Below are 26,610 nucleotides of genomic sequence, written 5' to 3'. Positions count from 1 at the left end.
TACCGATAACAAAAACAACATTGAATTCAACTTGAACGAATGAGTTCATGGTGCTTCTAATTTTTTAAAGCAATAAAAAATGCGATAATAGTCGCTGTAAATGACTTTTTTTAAATGTTTTTCGATTATAAAAATTCCTTAGTTAATATATCATAATTTATAGCCGGCGATCCATAGCAAGAGTTAATTTGCACATCGCCGTCACCTACAATTAATAAGTCATGTTTCATACCCTAATATATAAGTTTGTTTTAGTATACTTTGAGCTTACATGCGCTCAAGTTTATCCCGCAAGAGGCGGCATCGTGTAGTATTTCCGATAAAGGTGCCAGCGATAAGTCCGAAATTTGAAAACGCAACAAATGCTATAAGTTTAGTCTGAAACTCAACGTGATAACACCACGGCGGACATAATACACCGAAATCCGCAAGGCACTAAACTTCCATTGAGCAAAACAGCCGGGAAGGCTAATAAACTCCAGCACCATCGGCCACGCAGCGGCTTCAACGGCTCCACAAATCTTCAGCTCGAGTAGTTTAGCTTGGCTGTGTTTTGAAACTTCTCTCGTGACAAATCCTTGTGTTGTGGCGAGCCGAGAGAAAGAAATTAACGAAGCTTGTTACACATAACTCTCAGCGCCTCAACAGATGATTAGTACTGCCAAAAAGGTCTATGCCTAGGCTGCATTAATTGGTCTTATTCGTTATCCCCTCCGATTTTTTCGCCCGCTGAAGCGATTCAGCAGAACTTAATCTACGAATTTCGAGGCAACCGTCAATCGGCTCGAGCCGGGCTGGTCTCGGTGTCGTCTTCCGATTCCCGGCTCATGGCCGGCAGGCTTTTGGAATCGGGCGACAGGTCCAGAGGGAAGCGAAGAGAGCCCAGGAGTCCAATGTGGGCGTCCTCCAGGAAGGCCACGTAGTCGGGGCCTCCCCAGGTGTTGGGGCGCGCCGCGATCACCGGCAGTGCCATGATGCACAGGAACCGGCTCCACGTGACAAATCTGAAATCCGCATAATTATCGACCCACCTTACTTACCAGCATTCCGTGTAAAATTATGGAGCCTGTTATTTACTCTCACCTTGCATCATTCCTTGATTCTAATGCTTTTTTTTATAGACAGTCAACATGTATTTTGGAAGTTGTTTTCTTGTGAAACACAGCTTTTAACCTCAACGCATGATCTAAAATCATTCCTTGACAGGGGTTCCGCTGTCGATTGCACAATTCTCGATTTTTCAAAGACGTTTCACGAGGTCTCTCATCAACTGTTTTTTTCTTAAACTCAGTAAACTTAACCGCGACCCCAACGTCATTAAGTGGCTGCATTCGTTTTTCACTAATCGTTCACAATTTGTCACCGCTAATGACGCTTCCTCCTTCACTTCTGCAGTTGGATCTGGAGTGCCACAAGGCTCTGTTTTAGGGTCTCTGCTTTTTCTTATATTCATCGATGACTTACCTGACAACCTATGTTGAAGAATAAATCTTTTTGCAGATGACTGCGTCATATACTGCGAAATTAGCAGTGACTTTGATGTAGATCTTCTTCAATCGGATATTAATCACGCTATTCAATCGACTAACAAGTGAAACATAAAACTAAGCAAAATAATGCAAGTAGATGCGTGTTTTCATAAAACCAACACCACATTACCTTCATATTATCTTAATTATAGTAGCCTCGAGTCTGTGTATTTTTAAGTAAATATTTAGATGTATTTATTTCCCATAACCTTTCTTGGAAAGTGCATATCGATCATGTAAGCAACAACGCTAACCGCATGCTGGGCTACGTACGCCGTAACTTTATTCTTTCTTCTAGCTCCGTAAAACCGCTTCTCTACAAGTCGTTGGTTTGTACTGAACTGGAATATGCTGCATTCATCTGGGACCCCAATCAAGAGACACTAATATACCAACCCGAATCTATACAGAACCGTGCTGCCCGTTTCATTCTCTCGAATTATCACCGTAACTCAGTGTCACTGCCATGAAATAAAGCTTATAACTGCCACTACTGTCCCAACGTAGAAATATTTTCCGTCTTTGTCTATTTCATAAGATTTGCTATGATAGCCCCGTCCTTAAGTGCAACTTTATAATGCCACCTTGCTATACATGTCAGCTCGGATCGATCATCGTCATAAAGTTCGCGTTCCTTCATGCCAAACAAATCACTTTTACAACTCATTCATCCCCAGCACATCGGCACAATGGAATCACCTTCCCCGATTGGACGTCGAAATATGTGACCATTCTGTGTTTAAATCTACTTTAACAAACCTGATCGTAACATAGTACATTGAATTTTTGCGCAGTGCCACTTGATTACTCTTTTACAGCTCATCTGGAAGTTCAAACAAATCTTGTCTCTTTTTTCTTTTCACAAATTCTGCTAAGTGCATGGCAATATACTTGAGTAACAGTTATATCCTGCTTAATCGAAAAATTTGTCCTTATGTTTTCTGCGTGGTATACTTGTCTGCTTCTATTCCTTGCTCATATTGTTCTGTTAATAGCTGTTAATTTGTTTCACTGCATTGCTGTAACCTACTTATTGGCGCGAGCCATATTTTTGTTCACAATCTGTGTTAATAGCGACTGCTGCTCTTTTTTTCTTGTTTTGTCTATTGTACAAATGTTAGCGAAAAAATAAGAAACAATCACAAGAAAGGTGGACAAGACAACGCGCTCTATTGTACCTCTTTGTCTATCGTACCCAACTACCCTCTGTTATGCCGTCGGACCCTGAGGGTACTGAAATGAAAATAAATAAATAAATCTTCAGGCACAAAAGTGAACTGAATGCGTAGGCAGCTCATTTGGCACTCTGTGTTTGCAAGTCTGCTTCAGATTGCCTACATGAAATCACGAGGCTTCTATTGATTGTTGTAGTTACAAGTGGTTATAAGTTTTTGTCTAGAGATAATTTTTGTTCGTGTGTGCAAGCTCTTACAGCATGCGCGTGCCTTAAATAAAGCCTGCCTTTTTGAATATGCGCCTGTACAGTTTCTAGAGGAATTATTTGGGAGGAGTTATTCCTTCCTCTATCGGTACGGTGTGAAGAGTTTGTATATATAAACAAAATGTTCCTTATTTCGTTTGGTTTTTCTTCACCTGCACCAGCCATTACAGCATGTATCCTCCTGCCGTGTCAAGTGCGAAAGTGAAGCGATAGCATTCTTTTTGTCATTCTACATACTAATGCGTCTATTGATACATCAAATGGTAAATATCGCACACTGATAAAACCAAATATTTATAGTGCTATTCTAAAATGGATTGAGTGTTTCTTAAGTAATCGGCTAACGATATTGACTCCCGCCTTTCTCTTGTAACAGCTGTCGTTCCACAAGGATCGGTACTAGGACATGTTCTTTTCCTAACTTATATTAATGATCTTCCCGCTTTAGTTACTTTCAAAATAAGGCTTTTCGCTGATACCTGGCTTAAGAAACTAAATGTTTACAAATTTAAAGTGGTGAGAATCACACGCATGACTAAACAAGCAATATCCTGCTCATACTTCCTTAATGACACCTCACTGACCCAAGTTAACAAGTATAAGTACCTTGGTGCTCAAATAAAAGATTATCTGTCCTGGAACGTGCACAATGACTATTATCACTAATTACGCTATCCGTATGCTTGGTTTCATCCGTCGCAACTTCTCCCTTGCCCCTGTCCCTCTAAAACTGCTGCTGTATAAAACTAGTGGACTCGAAGCTTGATTACACAGCCTCAGTGTGAGATTCATACACTAACTCGCTCATTTCTTTACTTGAATCAATACCAAACCGATTACACACGTCATGCCAGTCTTAAACACTTAATCTTCCAGATCTATTAATACGACGCCGCATTTCTCGCCTGTGCACTTTTCATAAAATATATTACACTAACACTAGCCTAAAGAAATGCCTGTTTACTCCTCCATTGTAGTCATCGTCTCTAAGAGATTACCACTTAAAGGTTCATGGTACATAATGCAGGACTGACCAGTTTATAAACTTCTTCGTCCCCAAAACTGCCTTGCATTGGAACCACTTTCCCTCCTCCATCATCACCATCATGGACCATGTCAAATTCAAGGGTGCTGTTTCTACTTACGTGCTGTAACCACTAGTTTATACACACACACACACACACACGCACACACGCACACACACACACACACACACACACACACACACACACACACACACACACACACACACACACACACACACATATATATATATATATATATATATATATATATATATATATATATATATATATATGCTCATTTGTTTCGTTGTATTAACGACTCCATTCTGTAACACCTGACCGGCCCCAAGAGAAATAAAATTAAATAAATGAAAATGAAACGAAATATAGAAATTAAAAGCAACGCTAAAGATATTCGTTTCACGAGCAACAACACTTCTTGTTCTGGCATCGCAGCTCAGTGCGGTGCAAGGAAATAGAAGGATTACATTATTTATTTCCGGGAAGCTGCCATGTCTTCAAATAAATGAAATTGCTTTTGTTATTTCGTCAGGAATCTGATCCTAATGTGTCATTAAAGTCAATATGGTTTCCTCCGCTGTTTCTACAAATAAAAAACACTTTCTCGCTTTCTTTGCAAGTATTTTAGCAAAAGTAGTCAGGGGTGAGAGGGAGACAGGATCTGCAAACAAAGCAAGGAGAACGCGAGCGTCGTCCACGTTAAATTACCTCTCGCCATAGGTGCTTTTTGACGCGAGAAAAGAGCTCCCGACATGTCTAGAACTGCTAACTTCTGTGGTGTCGTTGGGCTACATAATACACGAAACATATAATGAGCAAGCAGGATTGCATTCAGACAGTACAACGCTTAAAACTGCGATTTGTAGGCCACTTTACTTTCTCACGTTTATAGATATGACATGCTCAATACTCCTATAAAATAAACAACTTTAAAGGAGTGCAGGGTCGCGGTGATGTCAAGATAACACGGCGCTACCATGCTACACATGCCAGCTGGTGCTTGCTGTGCTGAATGTCTACGAATGCCGAGAAATTAAGCTCCACATGCACCGCGAAGCTCCTTCGATTGGAGGGCTAATGTTCGCGGGACATATTCCAAACATCAACACATGGTGTCCATAGGACATACATCGAACCTCTTCTCTTGGTAAGAAACAAGGTCCACAGTTAATCAGGCAGTGGAGGTACTGGCAAAGAGCTTTTTGAACATTCATCCACTGTTAACGAGCCCAAGTTGTGATAAAATAAATGCTATCTTTTTTTTTGGGCAGAATAATTTGAAATATGCACTCACAGTTTCTAGTGGAGCATAAATTTGTCTGCATTATCTTTTGGATGGCGATTGAAATGCATATGGCGGCACCCTTGCTGCCACTGAGTGAACTGGTGTTTATAGACGAGGAAAAGCTGCAGAGCTGGTCAGGTGCTCAACTCTTGGGTTAAGTGCAAGCTCTTCCTGCAGACTTCTGTGGAATTTTCGGTGCTGTGTTTAGTTTCTGGGTTCAGCAGAAAGTTAGTTGGGAGGATGAGATTAAGAAATTTGCGGGGATAGGGTGGCCGCAGATGACAAAGGACAGGCTTAATTGGAGAGACACGGGATATGCTTTTGTCCTGCAATGGGCGTAGTCAGGCTGATGATGATGATGTGTCTAGTTTTGTTCGCTTGTGTTCGGAATTCCTAGAAGCCTAGTTTTCGTCCGCACTTCCGCTCATATTCTTGATCTGAGCAGACTTTCCACAAAGTGCTTATGTTAAATTGTGGTCGACACGGCTTTTGTTTGCTACAACGGTTTTGATTGAGTGCCACATTCTAATATTGCAGCTAATGAGCACTCGCGAACTTATGTCAGTATGCCTTAGGTGTAATATAATGTGTACACTTCGATGCCCTTTCCAGCTCCTTTTCATGATGCCTCAGATGAATTCTTATTAATGATGTGATAATAGGCATCTACGTAGTAGCATTCGCATTGCTTTGCCACATGAAGTGGCTGAGGTGTAAGGTCACAGCAAAATTACGTTTTTATTTTTCTGCCGGATGGTAACACGGAATAACCATATAGTTTCTGAGCCGCCATGGTTGATGCCTACAAAGAGGTGAGCTAACCATATTATGCGAAGCAAAAAAAAAAGAAGACAGCTAGGCGTCAGCAATAATTTCCGGCGTTGCAATGTTCGCGATGTACTAGTCGTGGTCACCAAATACTTAAGTTCTGCGTCAGTGCATGTTCCTGCTGCAGCCAGGTGCAGATTTAAACGAGGGGGTTGCCATACTTTCGCAGTGAATTACTTCAAACCTGTTTGCCAAATAAAGACTAGCGTGGTTTCCCTGTAGAAAATTTTTTGCTCACGGAAGTAATTTGCAGCACACCATCCCCCCTCCGAAAAAAAGGTCTTGTTTTTTGCATACGGCTTACTTTATAGTTCACATGTATTTTTAGGCTGCCTGCATATAATTGCCAGCTTTGTTGTGGCAGTAGTAAATGAGCAGGCTGGGCTTGTTGCCGGCTTATGACGGAGAGAACGTTACTGCGTAAAATGAAGAAAACCACGTAAACGTGCACATTTCTATTAGGCGGCTGTTCTTGTCTTTATTAGCGCAGTACCGGTTTCTTTGCCATATGTATTATGGCACGTTTAGTTCATAACGACTTGTTTCAAAGTATTTAGTAGGAACACCCAACACGAATTACGTTTCAATTATAGGAGCAACTACTGGTCTGCCTCCACCATAGAGCAGACATATGGCTACAATAGAGTGCTGCAAGGCTCTGGCAGAAATTTTGCAATTGAAGGAAAACACTTCCACTCCCAGGGCTCCAATCCGAAACAACCCCTACACGGGGAAGTCGCTCTTGCAACTAAGAAACACAAGACGGCTAGCACTTCGAATAACAAAGCCTGAATTCATGAATAACTCTAAGCAGGAGCGATACTGAATTATATACTGTCTTGAGAAAAACCCAAAGTGAACCCGAGAACTATTCCTTCAACTACTTTCTTAGAAAGCAGTAAGCATTCCCGGTAGTCACACGGCTGCGCTCAGTGACTGGATGTTGATGAGTATTTAACTCTATCGTTAGTAGGCTCAACCCATAAACCGAACTTTGGTATTCCGATTATACTGTGTTGTATTATGTTTCTGTATTGTGCGTTGCGCTAAGATTCTTTCAAGCGGTCCCGAATATTCTTGTCTCATGCTGACTTTTCAAGCAGTCCTTGTGGATGAAAACACATGTGATTACTTGTGTGCACTGCTAACGTTTGCCTCATGTTAACCGCAGTCAATCACTTGTTCATAGTTCCTGGGCCAGCGGAAGTATTTTGAAGTCAATAGTTGACATTTTCAGTCTACCAGTAGGTTTTTTGGTTATATCAGACAGTTAGCGTACCATCGACTTGCACGGACTAGTGAATGCTCTTTGTTGAAGATTCTTCCTATATCGCAGCACTACTTACACATCTTGAAAGTGATGCCGGCTACATACATTTTCATCAACCTTCTATTTCTTTCGTTTTGGGGAAAAAATTGCTCTGCTGACTTGTCCACGGTTCATCTAATGACGTGTGGTGGTTTCACTTGCAGAAACTAGGACTGACTTGCGTTTTACTGTAGTTTCGAGGTCTTTGCTTTCATTTCAGCAGGTCTGAAAGCTCTTGAATACTTGTAGGTTTTCTGTTGTTACATTTAGTAATTTGGCACTGACCTTTGTGGTAGTGTAAACGAAATGTGATGTGTATTACGCAAAAGCGGGAATCTCGCCGACCCAGAGTTTGTGTGTGTAGTGTAAATTGTATTCTGTCTTTTCTTATATGAGTTGCCGGCATACGATTGGCGGTATTAAACAGCTGCAGAGGAAGTGCAGTGATTGATCAATCTTCAGAGATGTTATATAAACATGCAACAATTATTTTTAAACATAATATTGTCACAGTTGCAAGGATGTACGGTTTGATAATTACTTCTAATAAAATACTACATTTGATTCTTCTAGCAGTATCTGGAAATTCAGTGATGTATTGATCAGTACTCACATCTAGTCAGAGAACAAAGAAATAAACCTTAATATTTTTCCTTGTTTCATGCTGCAATACATGTGATGAGTGCCAAATTTCCTCAATTCTCGACGCTAGTGCATGCTATGCTACACCATCAAGAGCAAGACATATTTTCAGCGCGGGTGACTTGACTCCAATTATTGTAGCTATCTTGAAACTCATTTTGTGGAAGCCACACGTTCTGATAATTTACAGATATCCCCGTTTTAGTCATAACCCATTGAACGGTGTGGTTTTTTGTGTGCAAATGACGCTTACCAGAAGTCTCTTTGTTCGAGGTACCTTGTTTCTGAGTGCCTGATAAGTGAGAAGATGTTCTGCTCGGTATCCGTCCTGTTGCCTGCTTCATATCACTCTGTTCGCTGCCTGAGACAATCATTCTATTGAAGGCAGCAGATAGAACAAGTCAAAACCCTTGCTTTTCAAGGTGCTTGTAGTAATAAACGAGGTAGGTAGAAAATGACTACCGCAAGGCACGAAACAGTACATCAGCATATTCAGCATGCGTAAAGAAGGTACCTAGAGCAGGAAGACGATTGGTGGACGTTCGATTCTGACGTTTGTGGGCCTCTCTCTGAGCATCATTTCTTCTGCGCAGGACTTCCGTATAATAACAGAATTATATCCCTCAGAATTTAAGGGACTTCTACATACGTCCGACGCATGTGCGAATATTTGTTGTCAGGTATCCTCGGGGTGTTCGACCAGTAAGCGTTGTCCAGACTCCAGGGGAGCGTTGCCGATAGATATGTTTGTAGCGGTTCCTCAAGCGGCAAATGTGTGACCAGAAACAAGATTAGGGGACAGTGGGGCTAAACGCGACAAAATTGCACAACATTGTCTTATTTTAGTTTTTGCCAAAAACCAAAAGAAAATTGTTACAGATTTACTTGCTACCGTTCGGGAACCGCGCTCAGAAAATATGAAAAGTACAGCTGATGCAGGACATCCTCCTCCCCCTCCCCCCCCCCCCCCCTTCAAAAAGAAAAAGAGTGATATGTATAATATCCCACCCTGGCGCGGGACAAACTGAGACGGCGTTCGGACAACGTGGGCGGCCCCCCAAAAGAAGTTCATAACTCAGTCTTGCAATGACTGGTCACGAATTTGGTTCTATGGACACCAACACAATTTTTGTGAGACTTTCCAATGATATATACTATATACAAGCGCAAAGTGCAACTGTTTCGTCTCACGACCTGCTGAAAACTTCCTGGTTGGACAGGCAGGCTTTGCATATAGCCTGATTTCGCGTCCAGTTTTAATTTTTTGCCGACTTGGCAACTTTTTTTTCTTTTAGTGTCACAGTTGTTCTTGCGCTTCGTCTCAATTGAATGCATATGCGACAGTGCTTGGTTCGCAGTATGTGACCATGCGATTTTGGACGTGATTGCAAATCAGACCGAACAGCGGTCGTTCCTCTGTCAGCACAGTGTTGCCCCAGCAGCCGTTCTTGCTAGTTAGGAAGAGTTCGCCGCTTAAGATTCCAAAGAAACTTCGCGCAGTTCTTTGCCTTCGCATTCCTTGATTTTATTCTTCTTTGAAGGGCATGGTTTGGGCAGTGAAGACGCTTGGTAATGTATGTGCTGGTTGATGCATTCCTACATCTCTTCACACCTTCTTCGTGCCTATTGGCAATCAGTGTTTTTCATTCGTGTATTAGGACCATCCTAGAGAACGACAAAACAAATTCAGAGCTTTAGAACAAGCAATAAAGTCATTATATTTACGTTACACCCAGCAGAGCAGCTCCCCATTATCGCGTTTTGTCCCATATGTAGCCTGCAGCCAGAATAAATTTCCGGTAAGAACAAACCCTCTTAAACTTTTCATATGCAAAGACGAACGTTAAAATGGAGAGAAAATTAACTTCACTGAGGCTACTTCTTCAGTTGTGCTGAAAAGTGCAGAATACTGCAGAAATGTGCCGTTTTTTACTTTTTTCTCATTCACTAAGGCTGAATTCCGAACAATTCCCTCTGGGTGAGAAAGAAATATCCCGGCAGCCTTGAGTTGCTGCGCACATAGTCATTTTAGCTAAATATCCAATTAGCTTTACTGCAGGTATGAATGTTTGGTGGCGCTAAGTAACAAAATATTGCGTTTCTCCGCATGTCACATTTACCCCATTCTGCACTCCGTCTGCCGCCTAGTGAGCGAGGAGCAGAGACAGCTTCCAGACATCCTGCATGGTGATCTGGCGGAGTTCTTCCGCCATAGAGGTTGCATAGTTTCGCAAGCATGTTCTGAACAATAGATGTTCGCAACTTTGGTACGAGGGATGCAGACCCGACAAAATTATTGTGCGACCTAGGAAGTAACTGCTAGTGCTTCTGGTCTCAAAAGACTGGCGTTGGAGATGTGATATTTTAGAAGCAAAACCCAACTGGAAATCAAGTATAAAAAAGAGAAAATGAAACATGGGAAGATAAAAGAATAAAATGTAAAAAGGGAAGAAAGGAAATTAAAGGAAAGAAGCGCCTACGGAGCGGACCCCTTATTTAGTCCTTACTTGTTCGTTGATCAACAGCGTTTGACTTCGTATTTCTCTTAAGGCCTACGGTGTTAAAAAAAGCAACCTGTTCATCAGGCACATGCAACCATGGGAAAAAGTTTGGCGTCATTTCACTTTAGTAGGACAAAAAATGAAAAAAAAATGAGCAGTTCACAACACGAGTTCACGGGTCACAGGGCAGTCAGCGAAATCATCAATTTAACGCTTCACTGCAGTAAACAAGGCATGAAAAATTCTTGCACTTATAATTTTGCCTTCAGAATAACTTTGTTTAGGTAACAAGAAATGCTTTAATGGTGGATTATTTTCTTGTTAAATATGAGCTCAGTGGGGCGGTTGTGACTTTGGACGGAGCTTCTTTGAAGACATCATTTGTAGGTAATTAAGAAGAGCTGGACACAAGACGAAGGACGTAAAAACATGACTTCTTTTCAGTTCTGGACCAAGAGTATGAACTCTATAGCCCGGCAGTATGCCTTGCAGGCTTAGGTTGTATCCGACCATAGTTAGCATGCACGTTGTCATGTGCACTAAGTGATCATAAAAAAAGCATAAATGCAGAAATGAAGAAAAGAAAGAGAAATAAGGAAGATAAGGTAACAAGAAAGAAACAATGGATGCCAGATTTCTCTCTTAGGCTCTCAATGCCAAGTGTGTTCTCACCTGTCGACGTCGCCTAAATGTCGGTCGGACTCCGGATGGTCGCTTGCGGCACGAATTCGATCCACGAGAAATTCCACGCTGGTCGTAAGACTGCACGATTCATGACCCCGTGAGGCCTTGGTTAAGAGCCATGAACATTTCAACGCAAAGAAAGGTACTAACGTGTACCATTTTGGTGCACGGTAGTCCACAAAGCGAATACATGCTGTGTGGCACTGGCACCTAGAAGACACCGTTAATACGCAGACCCGAAGCATGCTGCTTATGTGCCACTCTGGAGCTATCAGTTGAATCGAATTGAATCGAATTTATTTTATCATAACTGGAAGTATTTCCGGCCAAAAAAGCTGCTTTTGCGGCTCGACGAGGCCCGGAAAACAATTACAGAGCAGTGGCATCGACATTTCCGGTAATGTGCGTACATAATGCATGAGAAAGAGACATGAGAAGAGGTAAACAAATACTCATTATAAAACACAAACAACAAACAGTGCCGTTTTATGACGAAGATTTAACTTTTAGCCTCATCTGATATAAAATATTAAGCAAGAAATAAGCACATCTAGCAGATTTACACAGAAGTAGTGGATGTTCAATAATACACACTTAACAGATATATATACGCAACAAGAAAAGTACATATATGAAGAAATACCAAACCAATCCGGGATTTAAAAACAGAATACACAATATTGTCCCTGTAGGTCACTGTATCCACGTACGAAATCAGAAGTAATAAGTAAAAATATCTCACAACTCAATAAAGTAACGTCGCAATTCATTGAACGTGAAATCTTGAGTATGTTTATATTTGTTAAGCACCTGCGGAAAATTATGTTGCCCTGTTTGAAGTTTATATTCGGTTTGGAAATGAGGGCCAAACCAAATGTCAGTGCTACCGGTATTAGCGGAAGTATGTTTAACTGCTAACGACGCTGGTTCAGTTATAAAGCTCGTTAGCTGAGGTTAGCTGAGGTTAGCTGAAAAAACAACACCCATAATTTTGTACTCACGCATAATTTTTACTTTATAACCAGCATACATTATTGAGTTCTGAATTCCAAGTAGCTTATTTCCGGCATCTGGCTTAGGTCTTCCATTTAAGTACCATAATTTATTTGAGATTTTCTTCGAATCAGCCAAATCCAGGGACATAGTAAAATCATACTGCAACAGCAAGAAAGTCCACTTATCTTTCCTTTGGAAAAGCTATGACAACGAAAGAGACACTGTAAAGCCTTGAAAACTGTACCCAAATCATATTTCAAAAATCCCGATCCTGCTGATATACCGATCAAAGCGAGCCAAGTTCACTCGAGAGAGGCCTCTTTTTTAGCTTGTGACCCATAGTGGGGACTGTTTAGAGCGCGATTTCCTTTACTCCTTCTCCGGTGCTATTTTAACTTACTTCGTGGGATACGAAAAGAATGGCGAAAAATCTCAGCCAAGAGCACAACGATGGTGGTGACCTCCTCGCCACGGAAGCTGGCATGCGCATTTCTACAATGAACTTTAAAGTGGCTAGCGAACAGTCACTGAAACCAAGGAGCATAGGGGATGTTATTTTTCTTTAATTTGTGGTATTTATCAATGACAGAATAATAGGGTAATCGTTTTTAAATATAATTGATTAGAAAGCAGAAGAAAAACAATCATGCCGCCGATGGGATCCGAACCCACGACTTCCGAATTATTATTATATCGCGTCCGGTGCTCTACCAACTGAGCTCCGGCGGCGGCTGTCCAATCTTTTGCTTTCAGGGGTATTTATGTATTGTCTGTAAGCTGACCTTGAGGGTGTTCACCAGCGCCACCCTTGTCCATAACGGCGGACGTAGTTCGTCCTGCATTACCGCGAGTGCCAGCAGGAATGTGCCCGAACGGTGAGGGTGGAAGCTGTGCGAGAACCCTCTTATGCTACTCATGGCATCAAGACTGCTAGAATCGAGGCCCTCGTTAAGCTACTAAGCGCACAAGGGAATGGAAGGAGGTGCTCGTTATGACATACATGACGGAAGCCAACAATCACTTACTGAACATCCCCTATGCCCCTTGGTTCCGGTGACTGTTGGCTCCAGCAGTGTTCTGCAGTGAAGACAGTTCGGCAGTGTCTGCCGAGGAGGCTGGCTGCGGACTTCAATAATTTTTTTTTCTCGTGTCAAACTAAATTTACCCGAATTAAAACTTCTCAATTGCATGCTTCGAAGTTGATGTGTATTATGAGCCATCTCACGTATTTGTATCTGGACGGCCCTGTTCTTAATTTAGGTCTGAATCTCGATAAGAAGTAACTTCTTGCAAAATTTGCAAGTAATTATACCAAAATTTCTCTGTTTAAGAGCTTTAATTTAAGTTAAGAGTTATAAATTTAATTTTTGTTTAGGTTGCAAATCATGCATCGCACCTATTTTGGAAAGCTGAGCATTGACAAAGACAGTACCTGCTTACACCTCACTTTTTTTTTCTATAAGACTTGATGATCAGTGGAAGATCCGAGAGATTAAATGTAGGACAGATGTTTACAAAACCTCGTACTTTCCACGGGCGATCAATTAGTGGAACAGGCTGCCAGCCGGGGTCCCTGAGTGCTGCTCGGGAGATTAATTCCGCGCACTCTTATCTGATGTGTGACGTGGCGCGCAGTTCTCTTGTGCATGTCTTTTCATTTCATTAGTGTCATTGTTTTTATGGAGCGTGCTAGTTCTCCTTCAGTGCATGCTTTTCCTCATCCATTATTAGTTGTGTCATCGTATTTTTGTTATCCTGTGTTACTTTCGGCCAACCGAGCAGAAGTTATTCTGTTTCCTGCCTGCATTAATGACTTCTGGCATTACAGGTCTCTGTAACAATAAATAAATAAATAAATAAATTTTTGCATAAGCTACAGCAATAGGTTAAAGCTGGAAAAAAATTATTGTCGCTGAAATGTTAAAGACGCTTACATAAAAAGTTTCTTAAAATTCCATATTTTTTTGTTTTTGTACTGCACCAAGAAAACGCGTGAAATTTTTGAATGGCTTCATTCACAAGATCAGAGAAGTTATTCTAAAACAAAGATTTATTATTGTATCCAGTTTCATCTAAGATTTTGAAATTTTTAACTCAAACAAACTTTTGCCTCTTTGCGGAAACTTCGAAAAGCGCCCACGTGAGCAACAAATGTTTTTCGAGAAAAATACTAAATTGAAAGTATGTTCACCTTATCACCCACCAGCCCAGTTTTTTTTTTTTTTTCAAGAGAATCGGCGGTGGTAGCTTTCGCGGTCTGGGACGTTTCGCGTCGTATTACCCGTATACTACAACTTCATAGAAGCTGCTGCCCTGAGACGCATCGCAGCTCAGTGCCTATTAGTGATGTAAAGGGCAATGCGCGTATGTTGAGTGAGCACATGTGCAATTTGAAATGACACTGAACGACCACCTCTTTTTAATTTGTATGTTAATGCTGCTTCAGAAGCACATCCTTAAGAGAAAAACTGAAAACATCTTGCAGCTGCACGTGTTTCTCACGAAAGATACCAGCAACATTAAAAATATCACTCGGCTGGCAATTAAGTACAAAATTTATTGTACTCTCTCGTCTTGCCAGAGTTTGTACCCTAGGGAATATATTAATCTTAATGCTTCTCAAACTTGCAGCGCATGCAATGTTGGGAATAATTCGTCAACAAATCTCCAGGATAGTAGCGTGGAGCTCTGGCCACAGCGTCATCTAAATTCATACTTTCGCCTGAGTGAAAGCAAGACCACATCTCTATGCTGGGTCTTGTTTACACTCAAGTGAAAGCTACAACATTTACGTCCATTCACTCCCTATGCGGACTTCGTCCACCCCTGCAAAGCATCGTCACCTACAAGCAAGAACCAACCAACTTCGTTACTACATGAATACGTAAAGATATTTGCATATGCATGCAGCTTAGTTGCGCACAGATGTCTTAGACCAGATGGCCACTCACGCCATGCGATCCCGCCACTCCTGCACCACTCGTCTCGCCTCGGCGACGCTGATGGCTCCGCCGTTGTGGGTGTCTCGCAAGGCGAACTCCTCCTTGAGCAGGCGCACCTCAGCGGGCTTCAGCAGGGACACCAGCTCCGCCTGCGCCGCCTCCCACAAGGGCAGCGAAGAGGTAGATATAGCGTCATCCATTCCTAGTTAGTAGGCAGAGAGAGAGAGGAGCAACTCGTTTGTGTAAACGTTACATCAAATCGTCCCCTTAAGTGGAATTGCGTCCACGTTTCGTCTTCTGGGAGGGTGGCCTTGATGTGCTCGATGAGGGGCGCCCAAGAGGTGGCGCTTGCATCTACAACGCCTGCAGTACGTTCCTTCTCCGACTCCGGTCATCAAAATATTTTAAAGCGTTAGCATTAGAATCCTGATTTCGGAAAAATCTGCATCCCTCCGTCCATTCGAAGCCTTGCAAGGCAGGTATCAAAGTGGGGAGAGAAGCAACCTCTCCAGTACACGTAACTCCTCGAAATAACCGATATTTGTTTGGCCAAAGGGTAAAAGCGTTTTTGAAATTCTTAAACCTGATATGATCAGTACCAATGGTGAGCTATACGCCTCTCATTAATTGAGAAGCCTAACAGTAACAGGTAAAAACCTAACTATTCAATATTGGGTAACCAGCCTCCTAGTTAGCACGTCTTAGCTGCATTCTGATTTTCCACATCGCTTACATTGCTATGCCCCAAAAAAGCGCTTTTCTAATTCTAAAAGCCTATTTTTAAACGCTATATGTAAAGTCTACGACTAAACACCCTGTATAACCACGTCAAATTGTGCCCCACTAGACCAAATTGAAGGGGGGGTTTGTACACAAATAGATCAGGGGAAAGAGTTCACGGCGGGCGACACAAAACGGCGAGCAGCACGGCGGGCAGCGCAGAAGACGGCCAGTCCAAACCAAACGATCTCGTGCAGCGCGGCGACGCTTCGTCTTTCATCGGCACCTCGTCAGTGGTCTGCCTATGCGGAATAAGGCGCGGCCGTCACGGTTCGCTACAACATGATTAAGTGCTTCTCAGCGCCTAATGAACATCAATATTCTGAATGTCTCTAGGAAGTCCAGCTCGGCGTCAGTTCTGCAGCCTTCTAAAGAGCTGTCGCAAGTCAGACAGTACTCAGCGTGCGCCACCTAGCCGTCTTGTCGATAACTTCTGCAGTGAGGGTGCGTTAGCCGAGCAACCTTTCAACTTTGGTCGCTTTATCTCGAACAGCTTCAGTCCCCTAGCGAGGCACTTAACAGCTCGGCCACCCTCACACCCTGAAATGAATATCACTTAATCCTACCCCTTTCCTCCTCCCCCCCTCCCCCAACACCTGCCTACCCCCGCCAGCACCTCCTCAATATAAGAATTTTTCTCGTTTTCGGTTCCTCCCGAAAACAAATCCTGACTGCGTGCCTGCTCGTGTTCTTGTGTTTCACGAAGTGAGCCTAATTTTACTTAAACCTGGGTTTTGTCGTGTAAACATTTTACTAAACGCTCCTCAAAAGACGTCGTTGCACGCTTAAAAGGTGTAGAAGCACACAGCGCGATGAAAGATCGTAAAGAAAGTGAGCTGCGACTGCAAAGTATATTATCTACGTTCATGGCAACACCCGTGCTTTATTAATGTATTTTAAATAACCCTGAGGAACAGAATTCTTGCTCGAGTCTGACGAGGCTATGTGTACCTGTTGCTTACATAAGACGTAGGGGTAACCCAAGTGCAGACACGGTACACCATTTTCAGCGCCGGCTCCGCGTGTGGCAGATGCACTTTAGCGGCGACACCGAAGAGCTGGTCTAGGCTCCCCAGGGCTCCGGGTGGTAAAGGCATAGAAGCGCAGGGGAAGGGAGAGAGAAATGGCACGGCACGTTATATGCAAATGCCGCGGGCTATCCCAGCGGAGTTTCACGAGTGCGGCCCTGAGTGCGCGTCAGCTGCTCGCGTCAGAGCGGTGAGAGGAGCGCCAGGCGCCTTCCAAGTTTTCTTTCCTTTCACTCTCTCCCTTCACAAAGCACACAGTCTCTCTATTTCTCCCTCCCTGCCTGCCGTCAACGCTGTGTCAGCTTTTCATGTCAAGGCGTCTCCTTCGATAGCGTGCACCTTTTTCGTGTCCTTGATTTCTTCAGGCGTGAAAGGAAGGATGAGGGATCTTATGTGCGGAAAATTTCGCGATTCTTTGCCGCTCTTTCGATGAGGTGAGGATGCGACAGCTGTCATGTCTGTCCTCCGAGATGCTGTAAGTTGCCACATGTAGACGCTTAGGGAAAGGATTGTTCACCGGGATCCCCATTCGGGCTTCCTGGACTTGTCGCGAACACGGGAACACAGGGTAGGCCAAAATGGGAGAAAAAATTGAGCCGACGCTGAGGCAAAGATCGAATATCGAGAGTTAACACGTACTTAACATAGGTCGCCGGTTTGAATTCCTGCCGAGAGATAGACTCTAGCTTAATTAGCAAGTTTATGCTGCACGAAACGCGAAATTGTATGCCACCACCCCGTACAGTCTGCGACAAATGGTTAAGCCGTAATGTTCATATGAAGATTCGTAAAGACGTGGAATAGAGAATATATGGGTCGCCAGTTCAAATTCCTGCCACGAGCTCGGCTCTAACTTAACTAGTAAGCTTATGATGTACGAACACTGACTCGTATGACACCATCTGGAACATCTTTCGGCAAACGGTTGGCCCACAAATTTTACACAAATGGCGGGACTTAGTGGCCTGACTTCGACGCCTGCCAGACAGGTATAAATCTACCGGATCGACATAGTCTACTTTCAAGTTGCTCGAACATCACGCTGCCGCCTGTTATTGCTATTTTCCACTATGCAACCACCTCGGTTACCGTGGCTAGCACTTGGAGGCCGCCATCTTGGATTCTATACGTGGAATCAGCATAACTCGTAGGCTCGAAACTAAGCCTCTGAAAACGAATTTGTGATCTCTGCAATCTTCAATGTCGAAACATTCCTGAACATTTTCAGTGACCTGCGTTCTTCTACACCCTTTAGTAAAAGCAGAAAAGCCCAGTCTTCGAAAACATGTGGCGAGTTGAACCAAAAATCGAGAATTTTCCTAAGCTCAATTGATCATTCAAAACCTATCAGGCAAAGCAAGAAAGGTACATGGTACGTTTTAATGAACGCTAGCATGTTTCACTTAGCGCACTTTTTATCCTGCGAGGCGAGATTTCATCTCTTCGGTGCGATTGTTTCGCAAGTTCATTCTGTTTTTCGCTGGTGGCTTAACAAAACATGTGTAAAGCTGTTTGGGCCATGCATTTTCATGTTTCCTACCGACAGTGATTCCTGTCAGATGTGTTGCAAAGGCCGCGGCACTTGGTGTGCGTGCAATATCCAGATGACGTCTCAGCATTTTGCGTATAAATACTTGCACCAACCAGTTCTTCGCGCCATAAAGTCTGCTTTCAACGAGCCAGATAATCTCAAGAATGCCTCAAGTGTAAACCCAAAGTGTCAAGAAGTTAACTGTGTCTTGGAATGCACGCAAAAAATGTCATCATTCGAATGTACAACTCACAATTACATCCTAGACGCAGCGCTCACATTTAGTGATGTAAGCATGGTAAGAATTAACGCCCTGTGACAATCCCGGTGATATGGCAGGGTGTTCAGCAGATCCTTGAGGTGCTGCATTGCAATACGGTTGTGTGAGGTAGACTGCCTTCCAGAGTATTTAACAGGCAAATATGCAGAGCAGATCACTTGGATGCCATAGGAACAAAGTGAGGAGCAATGAAACATAAAATTAGCACTGGCACTGACGACATGACAAGAAAGATGTTTCTGTGCATTTTGCTTGTGCCGGAAAACTGTAGTAAATGTATGGTTTATTTTCCGCCTCTAATATAAGAGGTATTTTTTACGCGCTAGCGTATACAGCTCGTTCGGTCGAAAAGCCCTCGCCGTAGTTCTAGTCGGCACCGCGTGTCGGAAATATTCAGGGTCTGCGTAAAAAAAATCGTACCGTGGTAATTTATGATTAAATTGAATCGTGATTGATTGTTTGAAAGGCGATGACAAGTAAATGAAATCATTGTAATTATTCGACTAATTAAAGAAATGAAAAATGAAAAAAAATTGGAAAATGGGGGTTCAGTGGCGTCAAAATGCTGAGAATGAAATGCCAATGCTTCATAGCGCTAATTAAGAAAATTTAGAGAGTGTAATTAGTCAATTTTGAGACGCCTAAGTCATGAGCACAAAAGGACATGCCACAAATACCACACTTTTGAAACCAAGTGTACATTACAGATGTTTGCGCTCGAGAATGTAGACAAGTCTCTTCACGTCTATTTCTGTATACGCGTGAACCGTTCTTGAATTTTCTCTTTTCAAAAGTCATCCTTTTTTGTATACCTGTCGAGAGGAGCACCTGGGTATTTGGAAGGGGCATGTGACCATTTTACACTTGCCTCAAACAAAGGCGTTGATGTCCAATCTCCATGCGAAACGCCCGCACATTTAGCAAAACTATTTCTTACATCACAAAATTTGTTACTTGGTTCACTGCGGCATCTGTAATTAACATGCTCACAATTACTCATGTAGACCTCAGTACATACCTCGAAGATACGTTTTTAAAAACTGCGCATTCACTGGATGCGCGTTTATTCAACTTCAAACGTCGAAGTGTCGTGGCGGGTTGGTTCTTCATTCCGCCACGACACTTCGACGCTTGAAGTTGAATAAACGCGCATCCAGTGAATGCGCAGTTCTTAAAAACGTATCTTCGAGGTATGTACTGAGGTCTACATGAGTAATTGTGAGCATGTTAATTACAGATGCCGCAACAAGCGAGTAGCGAATTTCCTCAGTTTCCGGTAATTTCTTCCGTGCTTGGCGTGCAGTCGTAGCGCCATTATGCGTCACCCACTGAAAGCTCCCGTCGCAATGTACGGCGCTCGCCCAGCAGATGGCGTAGGTGGCGATAAGCACAAAGCTTTCGCATTTCGGCACTTAAGGAGACTTAAGTGCGCCTAATAGACTTCCTTGAAGAGTATTGTCTGAAAACAACAAAAAGCAAGAAATAACTGCATCAGATAAAAAGTCACGAAACTGATCCTTCTAGTTAAAAAAAAAGAAATGTGGAATAAAATTTGCTGGGGTTTAACTCTTCTGAACCTAATTACTCAGGGCGAAATCTATTTGGCTTCGCGAGCTAATTCTAATGAGCAGCGGCAGCCTCCGCCGCTAACCGTTTGGCCTTTCTCTCTGCAGGTCATACTTCCGTTGCTTCGCAAGTCTGGCTGCTCGTTGTTCCCCGATTTCAGCGGCTTGTTTGGCTCGCGTCTTCTGCAGCACACCTTATAACTCGGCGAGCTATATCGATAGGATGATCGGACGCGGCTTGACGACGACGCCGAAGATCTGACACACTCGGTCTGGCGCGCGCCTCATTCGTGGCGAAACTGAAGGAGAAACCGCCGACGCAGCAACTGTTGCACCCTCTCCTAGTCACGTAGTATCACAACGGCGAAGCCTCTTGCGAGGCGGCGAAGTTTCTTGCCTCTGGCAAAGGCAAGAAGCTGAATAAGACATCTGTGCCAAGCAATGGGACTGAACGGCTAACGATTGTGAAACCTGACCTGAGTTGTTATGAAAAGTACGACACTACTGAGCACGAAAAAACCTTCATACGAACACATCTTCAATGGCTGCAGTTGTGTGTTCGTGTTTTTGTGCTTCATATTTATTTTCACATACTGCAGCCCAGCATGAGGTTATTATGGCAGGGGGAGATAAAATAATTACTGCCCCTCCTTTAATCGAGAGCGGATGTAAGCATGAAGTGGTTACGGGAATAGCTTTCGACCGCCGTCGTCGGGCGGTCTTCTAGCTGCGTGAATGTGGGGGACTGTGGAGCCATCCTTGGGGACGGTGCGGAAGCCGTTATTCACCGCAGCTCCCCTCTCACACTGTTGTAACTCGTTTGGGCAGCGCCTAGCGTTTGTTTGCCGGTCCTGTACGAGGGCTTTGAGAGCGGAGTTAAACCTCGTTAAATCCCATTCAGTGTCCGTATGGTCACGTTTAGGATCCCGAATGACGGGAAATCAATGCTCGGATAACCGAAAATCGATTCCCGGACGTTCGGTCTCGAGGCCGCGAAATGACGTCGCGAGGCCGCGACATCATCTCAAGATCGCCGATAACGGGAGCTTAAAGCACTTTATGCTTAAAAGGCACAAAAAACTTATGCCAATCAGCAGAAAACAAGTAGTACGAAAGCGCAAAGAACCACCCTGTGAAAACATATCAGCTACAAATCGCAGGGGCTAAAAATTATTTCAAATGCGGAGCCCAACTAGAGCAAGGAAGGGATAATAACTATAATAACTAGGAATATATCACGTATAAACTTTTTCATATCTTAGTGCTGGTACTAGCTTGCACAAAGTTCTTTTTCCGCGGGTTTATAAGTTTGGAACTCCCTTCCTGGCTCTAGTTGGCCTCCGCATTTCAAATAATTTTTAGCTAAAAATTATTTTAAATGCGGAGCCCAACTAGAGCCAGGAAGGGAGTTCCAAACTTATATAGCCGCAGAAAAACTATTAGTGCAAGTTAGTATCAGAACTAAGATGTGATAAGCTTATACGTGATATATTCCTATTTATTATAGTTTAGAAAATTTTAATTAGCTTCCAAGGTTCTTAAACGCCGAAGAGTTAACTTACGTGAGCAAGAACGGCAAATATTCAATGCAACGACGTGAAGAAAGTGGAGCGAGCCCTAGATGAGGCAGACAAGAAGGCAGAAACATCTGTCATACCGGTGAGATATAACAGAAGGAGCCTTTTCAAGAACCGATTCCAATTTTATTACACTGACAACGATTACGGGGATACCAAACGGCGCAGCCCTATTCTAGGAATCGGCGGATCAGGGTCTTGTATGTGTCTAGCCATGTAAGTTGGTATATAGAAAAGGAACAAGTTTCATTAGAAATTAGATTGGTGTGTTTAGAACATGTCATGGCTTACGTGAATTAAAGCCCAATGTATCTGTTGTCCAGACAACAGAATGATACAACAATACGTCACTGACAACTGTTGCGTATCTTTCTGCACTGCGTGTAGTGCGATTCTTCATCTCAGTGTTGCTACTGAGATGCAGATCATCGCATTAAGTATAAGAGAGAAAAAAACTCTTAGGCGATCCTCGGTGTGTCGTTTGAATGCGTTAGCGTATCCGAGGTTGACACAATGAAGTTCGTTATATCTGAGCTGCATGAATACTTAGGTTTGTTATATCCGGAGTTAACACACCAAAAATCGTTATATTTGAGATGGAACAATAAGGTTCGTTACGCCACGCGCGACGACGGTCGCCACTTTTACTTTCTGATGCTAACGCATTGATAAAAGAATAAATTAAGCAAGGAATGTCTCCGCTGAGCCTAACATTGATTTCACGTGAATGCACGCCGACGGCAAATCCCTTTTTGTTTAACGGGAACCTGGGAAGTGCTCTTAAGCAGTAACCAATCTCAACAGCAGCAACGTGAAGCCCACTCTAGAATAGGTGCGCTGACATTGATTTCCGGCATCTTTCTGGCGCGGCAGCTGCGGCTACCTTATCCCAACAAGCTTCCTAACTCGATCTCTTCAACTGGCTCTCACCAAAGCCTAATAAGAAGTTGGTCAAGCCAGCCGCCCGCCGAGCAGCATAGAGACCTGGGCGATACCGGAGTGCAGCTACCACAGGTGTTCCCCTTTCCTGCTGCACAACCCATTCGTAGGCCTACTCTCGACGACCGACTAGGAAGAATGGAAACTGTAATGCTTCTTCTCCCGTTTTTGTACAGGCCCGCGCTTCCAAGGCCGGCATCATTTAGGACGGCCGTCAACAACCTCAGCGCCCTGTGCGACCTACATGTGCCCGTTAACTCTTGCTTCATTTTTGCTTTAATTAAATGCACGAGGCTGGAAGGCAAGCGGTGTGCACTCGAGATGTTTCCTTTCGCACATAGGCTTAAAGGCGTAAGCAGATGACAGATTCTAAATTCAGCGCATCAGATTTCTGAAAGTTGTGCCCTTAAGACTCGCATAGGAGGTTATTACGTGTTTCATTTGTATATATGCTAACAGTGCTTGCTTTCTTCGATTGTTTTGTTGCAGTACAGAACTTGAACGCACATGCCGTGTGCCGAAACCACCATTGTCTCGTACTTAAAAGAATGCTGCAGGAATTTGTGCACTGCCTGTGGCTAAGTAAGAAAGGAAACTATCTTCTCTCTCGGAAAAAGACCATAGCCATTTAGGGCTTGGCGTCTATGATTGTGCATGCTACTTTTCAAACTTTCTCTTTAAGCTTTCACAGCTGTTTTCACGAAGTCAGTGATGCCGGCAACATTTGGAATCCCGGCTGGGCAGAATGGTAGGGCCATTTCGTGGATAGAAAAAAAGGATCGCTTGTTAAGAGCAAGAAATACAGCTGGACTTCGCGAAGTTCTACGGTGGAGCTAGGAGGTGCTGCCTGCTGCTGTAATTTTTTTTTCTCTCTAGCACAGTAGAATGTTTTACTGAAGGATACAGTAGCTAATTATTTTTTTGCAGAAGCTACTTTGGATGATAAGTAAATTGGCAAAGATGCGTTTTTTTTAACAATAAGGCTGAAATTCTGTTAGCGTGGAAGCTTGCACCGTGAGTGAATTGTTCGAGTATTTAAGCCATTTATGTTACTTTTGTGAAAAAGGGTGCTTTAAATACGCATACACACAAATTCGCATATTTTTCTCGTTAATAGAACATAATACGTGTCTGAAAGGATTAAACAGGCCCATGAACCACACATGATTACATGTCGCACGAGCTGACGGGCAGCCACCTTTTGCACGGTAAGAAAGTGCCACGTCCACGAAAAATAAATCAACAAAAGAAAAAGGCCGTGCTGATAGACTCCAGAAAACGACAAAGTGGCACCTAGCCTAGGCTCGCTCCAGTTAGATGTCGTGCCCGCGAGACTGGAAAACAAGCTCGCCGGGCAGCAAGCGCAGGCGTGCCGTGAACATAGCGTGGTCTTAGACGTCCAGCTGTCTCTAAGTTAAAACTTATAGCTGGGAAGCTCGAGCTTATTCAAACTCAGATTTCATTTTCATTGGTCCGGTAAGGAGAACCCCTGCGTGATACTGAAACGGTGAATTTAACGTTCGCGTTGTTCCGTTAAGCAAGACGCTGGCGGAATGCTGGGAGCTCGCTCACGTCCGCGTGCTGTTGCCGCAGCAGCTGCAGCACGAAACGGGTGAGCACCTGCGCCTGCGAGATGGAGCCATCGTGGTCGCGGTCGAAGCGCGCAAAGTCCTCGCGCAGCAGCGTCATCAGGTCGTGCGGAAGCGCGCCCCGCTCGTCCCTGTCGCCCGCGTAAAGGCGCTCGTGCAGCGCCACGAAGCCCGGCCACGTGAGGGCGCCCTGGACGCCTCCGTTCCCCATGGCATCCAGCGCCCCGTGCAGCTCGCGGTCGCTGAGGAGCAGCTCCAATGTTTCCTGCATTGTGAACGGGCGCTTAGTCAGCCAGTTCAATTCGAAAGCTTTACTAGGCTATGTCGGCGGGGATCGTGTCCGCAAAATGTGCCCGCAGCAGTTGTGGGCAACTCAGAAGAGGTAGCCTCAAACGAGTGGGTGTAATCGAAACATGGTGGCGTGAGGATGCTGCCCGAAAAAACAAGAAAACTTTCGAAATCGGATGAATAGTCAGTTAATTAGAGCCGAAAATGCCCAAAAATGGAAGAAAAACCCGCCGCGGTGGCTCAGTGGTTAGGACGCTCGACTACTGATCCGGAGTACCCGGGTTCGAACCCGACCGCGGCGGCTGCGTTTTTATGGAGGAAAAACGCAAAGGCGCCCGTGTGCTGTGCGATGTCAGTGCACGTTAAAGATCCCCAGGTGGTCGAAATTATTCCGGAGCCCTCCACTACGGCACCTCTCTCTTCGTTTCTCCTTTCACCCCCTCCTTTATCCCTCCCCTTACGGCGCGGTTCAGGTGTCCAATGATATATGAGACAGATACTGCGCCATTTCCATTCCCCCCAAAAAAACAATTATTATTATAAACCAAGAGGGGCGCGAAATTTGAAAATGCCCGAAGTAGGCGGAGCTACAGCGTAGCGCCAAATTTGAAAAACTGGAAGTGTGGACGGAGCCAAAGCGTGGTACCAAGCTTGAAAACTCGAAATGAACAATCACGTGGTCAGTGATAAGTGTTCGGTACGTAACCAGGAGATAGAAAGAAAAGGTAAATTAGAGGCAATTAGGGAATTAATGAGAAGCAAAACGTAATGGACGGGCAAATAGACTCCACGGGTGTATAGTGAGTGAGCGGGGACGAAGCGTGGCGGAAAATTTGAAAACACGAAATGGTTGCCGGTATGAAACGAGGTATAATCCGAGCTAATCGATAACCAATCAATCAAGTGAGCCAAAACAAAACCATGACGCTCCTTAGCGTTCACTTGCATCAACATCAAAGAAGGCAATGCAGCAGTACAAAGTAGAAAGCAAATTCGTCATCATCATCATCATCAACCTGACTGCGCCCACTACAGGGCAAATGCCTCTCTCATGTCTTTCCACTTAACCCTGTTCTTTAACAGCTGCGTCCACCATATCCCCGCAAACTTCTTGATCTCATCCGCCCACCTAACCTTCTGCCGCTCCCTGCTACGCTTGCCTTCTATTTGAATCCACTCCGTTACTGCTAAGGTTACCTTGAAAATTATAAAACGAATGAAACAAAGAAGATATACACGAAGTACAAGCAAACTGTACATGAAAGTAATAGTTAAGGAATTTATCAGCAATAGCCTGCGCTCCATCAGAACAGAAGGCAAGCTTGGAACAAAGTTTTCGTTTAAATGAGATGAAAGACTGCAGGAATAAAGACAAAAGCAGTGACTAAATCCAAGTACAGAAAAACTAGTTAAGTTTTGTTTCGTAGTGCAGAGGCGTCAAACCCTGTCATGTGTGAAATGCGGAGTTTCGGTGCACTAGATTGCTGACACAAAAGGGGAAGGGGAGGCTGAAATGTGTCGCACATTTGAAATGATAAGGATGTGTTTTATGTTTCAATCCCGGCGTGCCTTACATGTATAGGAGTACTCGAAATGTCTAGACATTGCGATGTGGCGAATGATTGGGAAGACATTGAGCAATGGCGGCCACTCTTGCACCAAAAGCATGCGTAGATGCATTATTAACTTTGCGTCTATAAGAAAACAATAGCGCTGAAGTATGTCAACTTGTCCAATTTTTCTTTGTGCTAGGCCTTTTGCTCTTTGTCTCTATATAAAAAAGAGATCAAAAACATAGATTCACTTTAAGGCATATGCATGGCGCGTTAG

General features: G+C 43.7%; 1 protein-coding gene across 4 annotated transcripts in view; it reads right to left on the bottom strand.

Moving 5' to 3' along the window:
- Positions 1-277: 277 nt before the first annotated feature.
- LOC144110045 (PHD finger protein 24-like) overlaps positions 278-26,610 on the bottom strand; it is a 50,728-nt gene continuing 24,395 nt past the window's right edge. Inside the window, exons 4-7 of one of the 4 annotated variants that reach the window (XM_077642848.1) lie at positions 24,476-24,757; positions 15,213-15,361; positions 11,254-11,343; positions 278-1,004 (exon numbers count right to left, since the gene is read on the bottom strand). In XM_077642848.1, the coding sequence (XP_077498974.1) occupies positions 776-1,004; positions 11,254-11,343; positions 15,213-15,361; positions 24,476-24,757 (750 nt within the window). In that variant the 3' untranslated portion in view covers positions 278-775. The remainder of the gene's footprint in view (positions 1,005-11,253; positions 11,344-15,212; positions 15,362-24,475; positions 24,758-26,610) is intronic. The other 3 variants (XM_077642850.1, XM_077642849.1, XM_077642851.1) reach the window with 3 other exon arrangements.

Source organism: Amblyomma americanum, chromosome 11 (assembly GCF_052857255.1).
Source record: "Amblyomma americanum isolate KBUSLIRL-KWMA chromosome 11, ASM5285725v1, whole genome shotgun sequence".
Taxonomy (NCBI): domain Eukaryota; kingdom Metazoa; phylum Arthropoda; class Arachnida; order Ixodida; family Ixodidae; genus Amblyomma; species Amblyomma americanum.
This window is presented reverse-complemented; position numbering and strand designations above follow the sequence as displayed.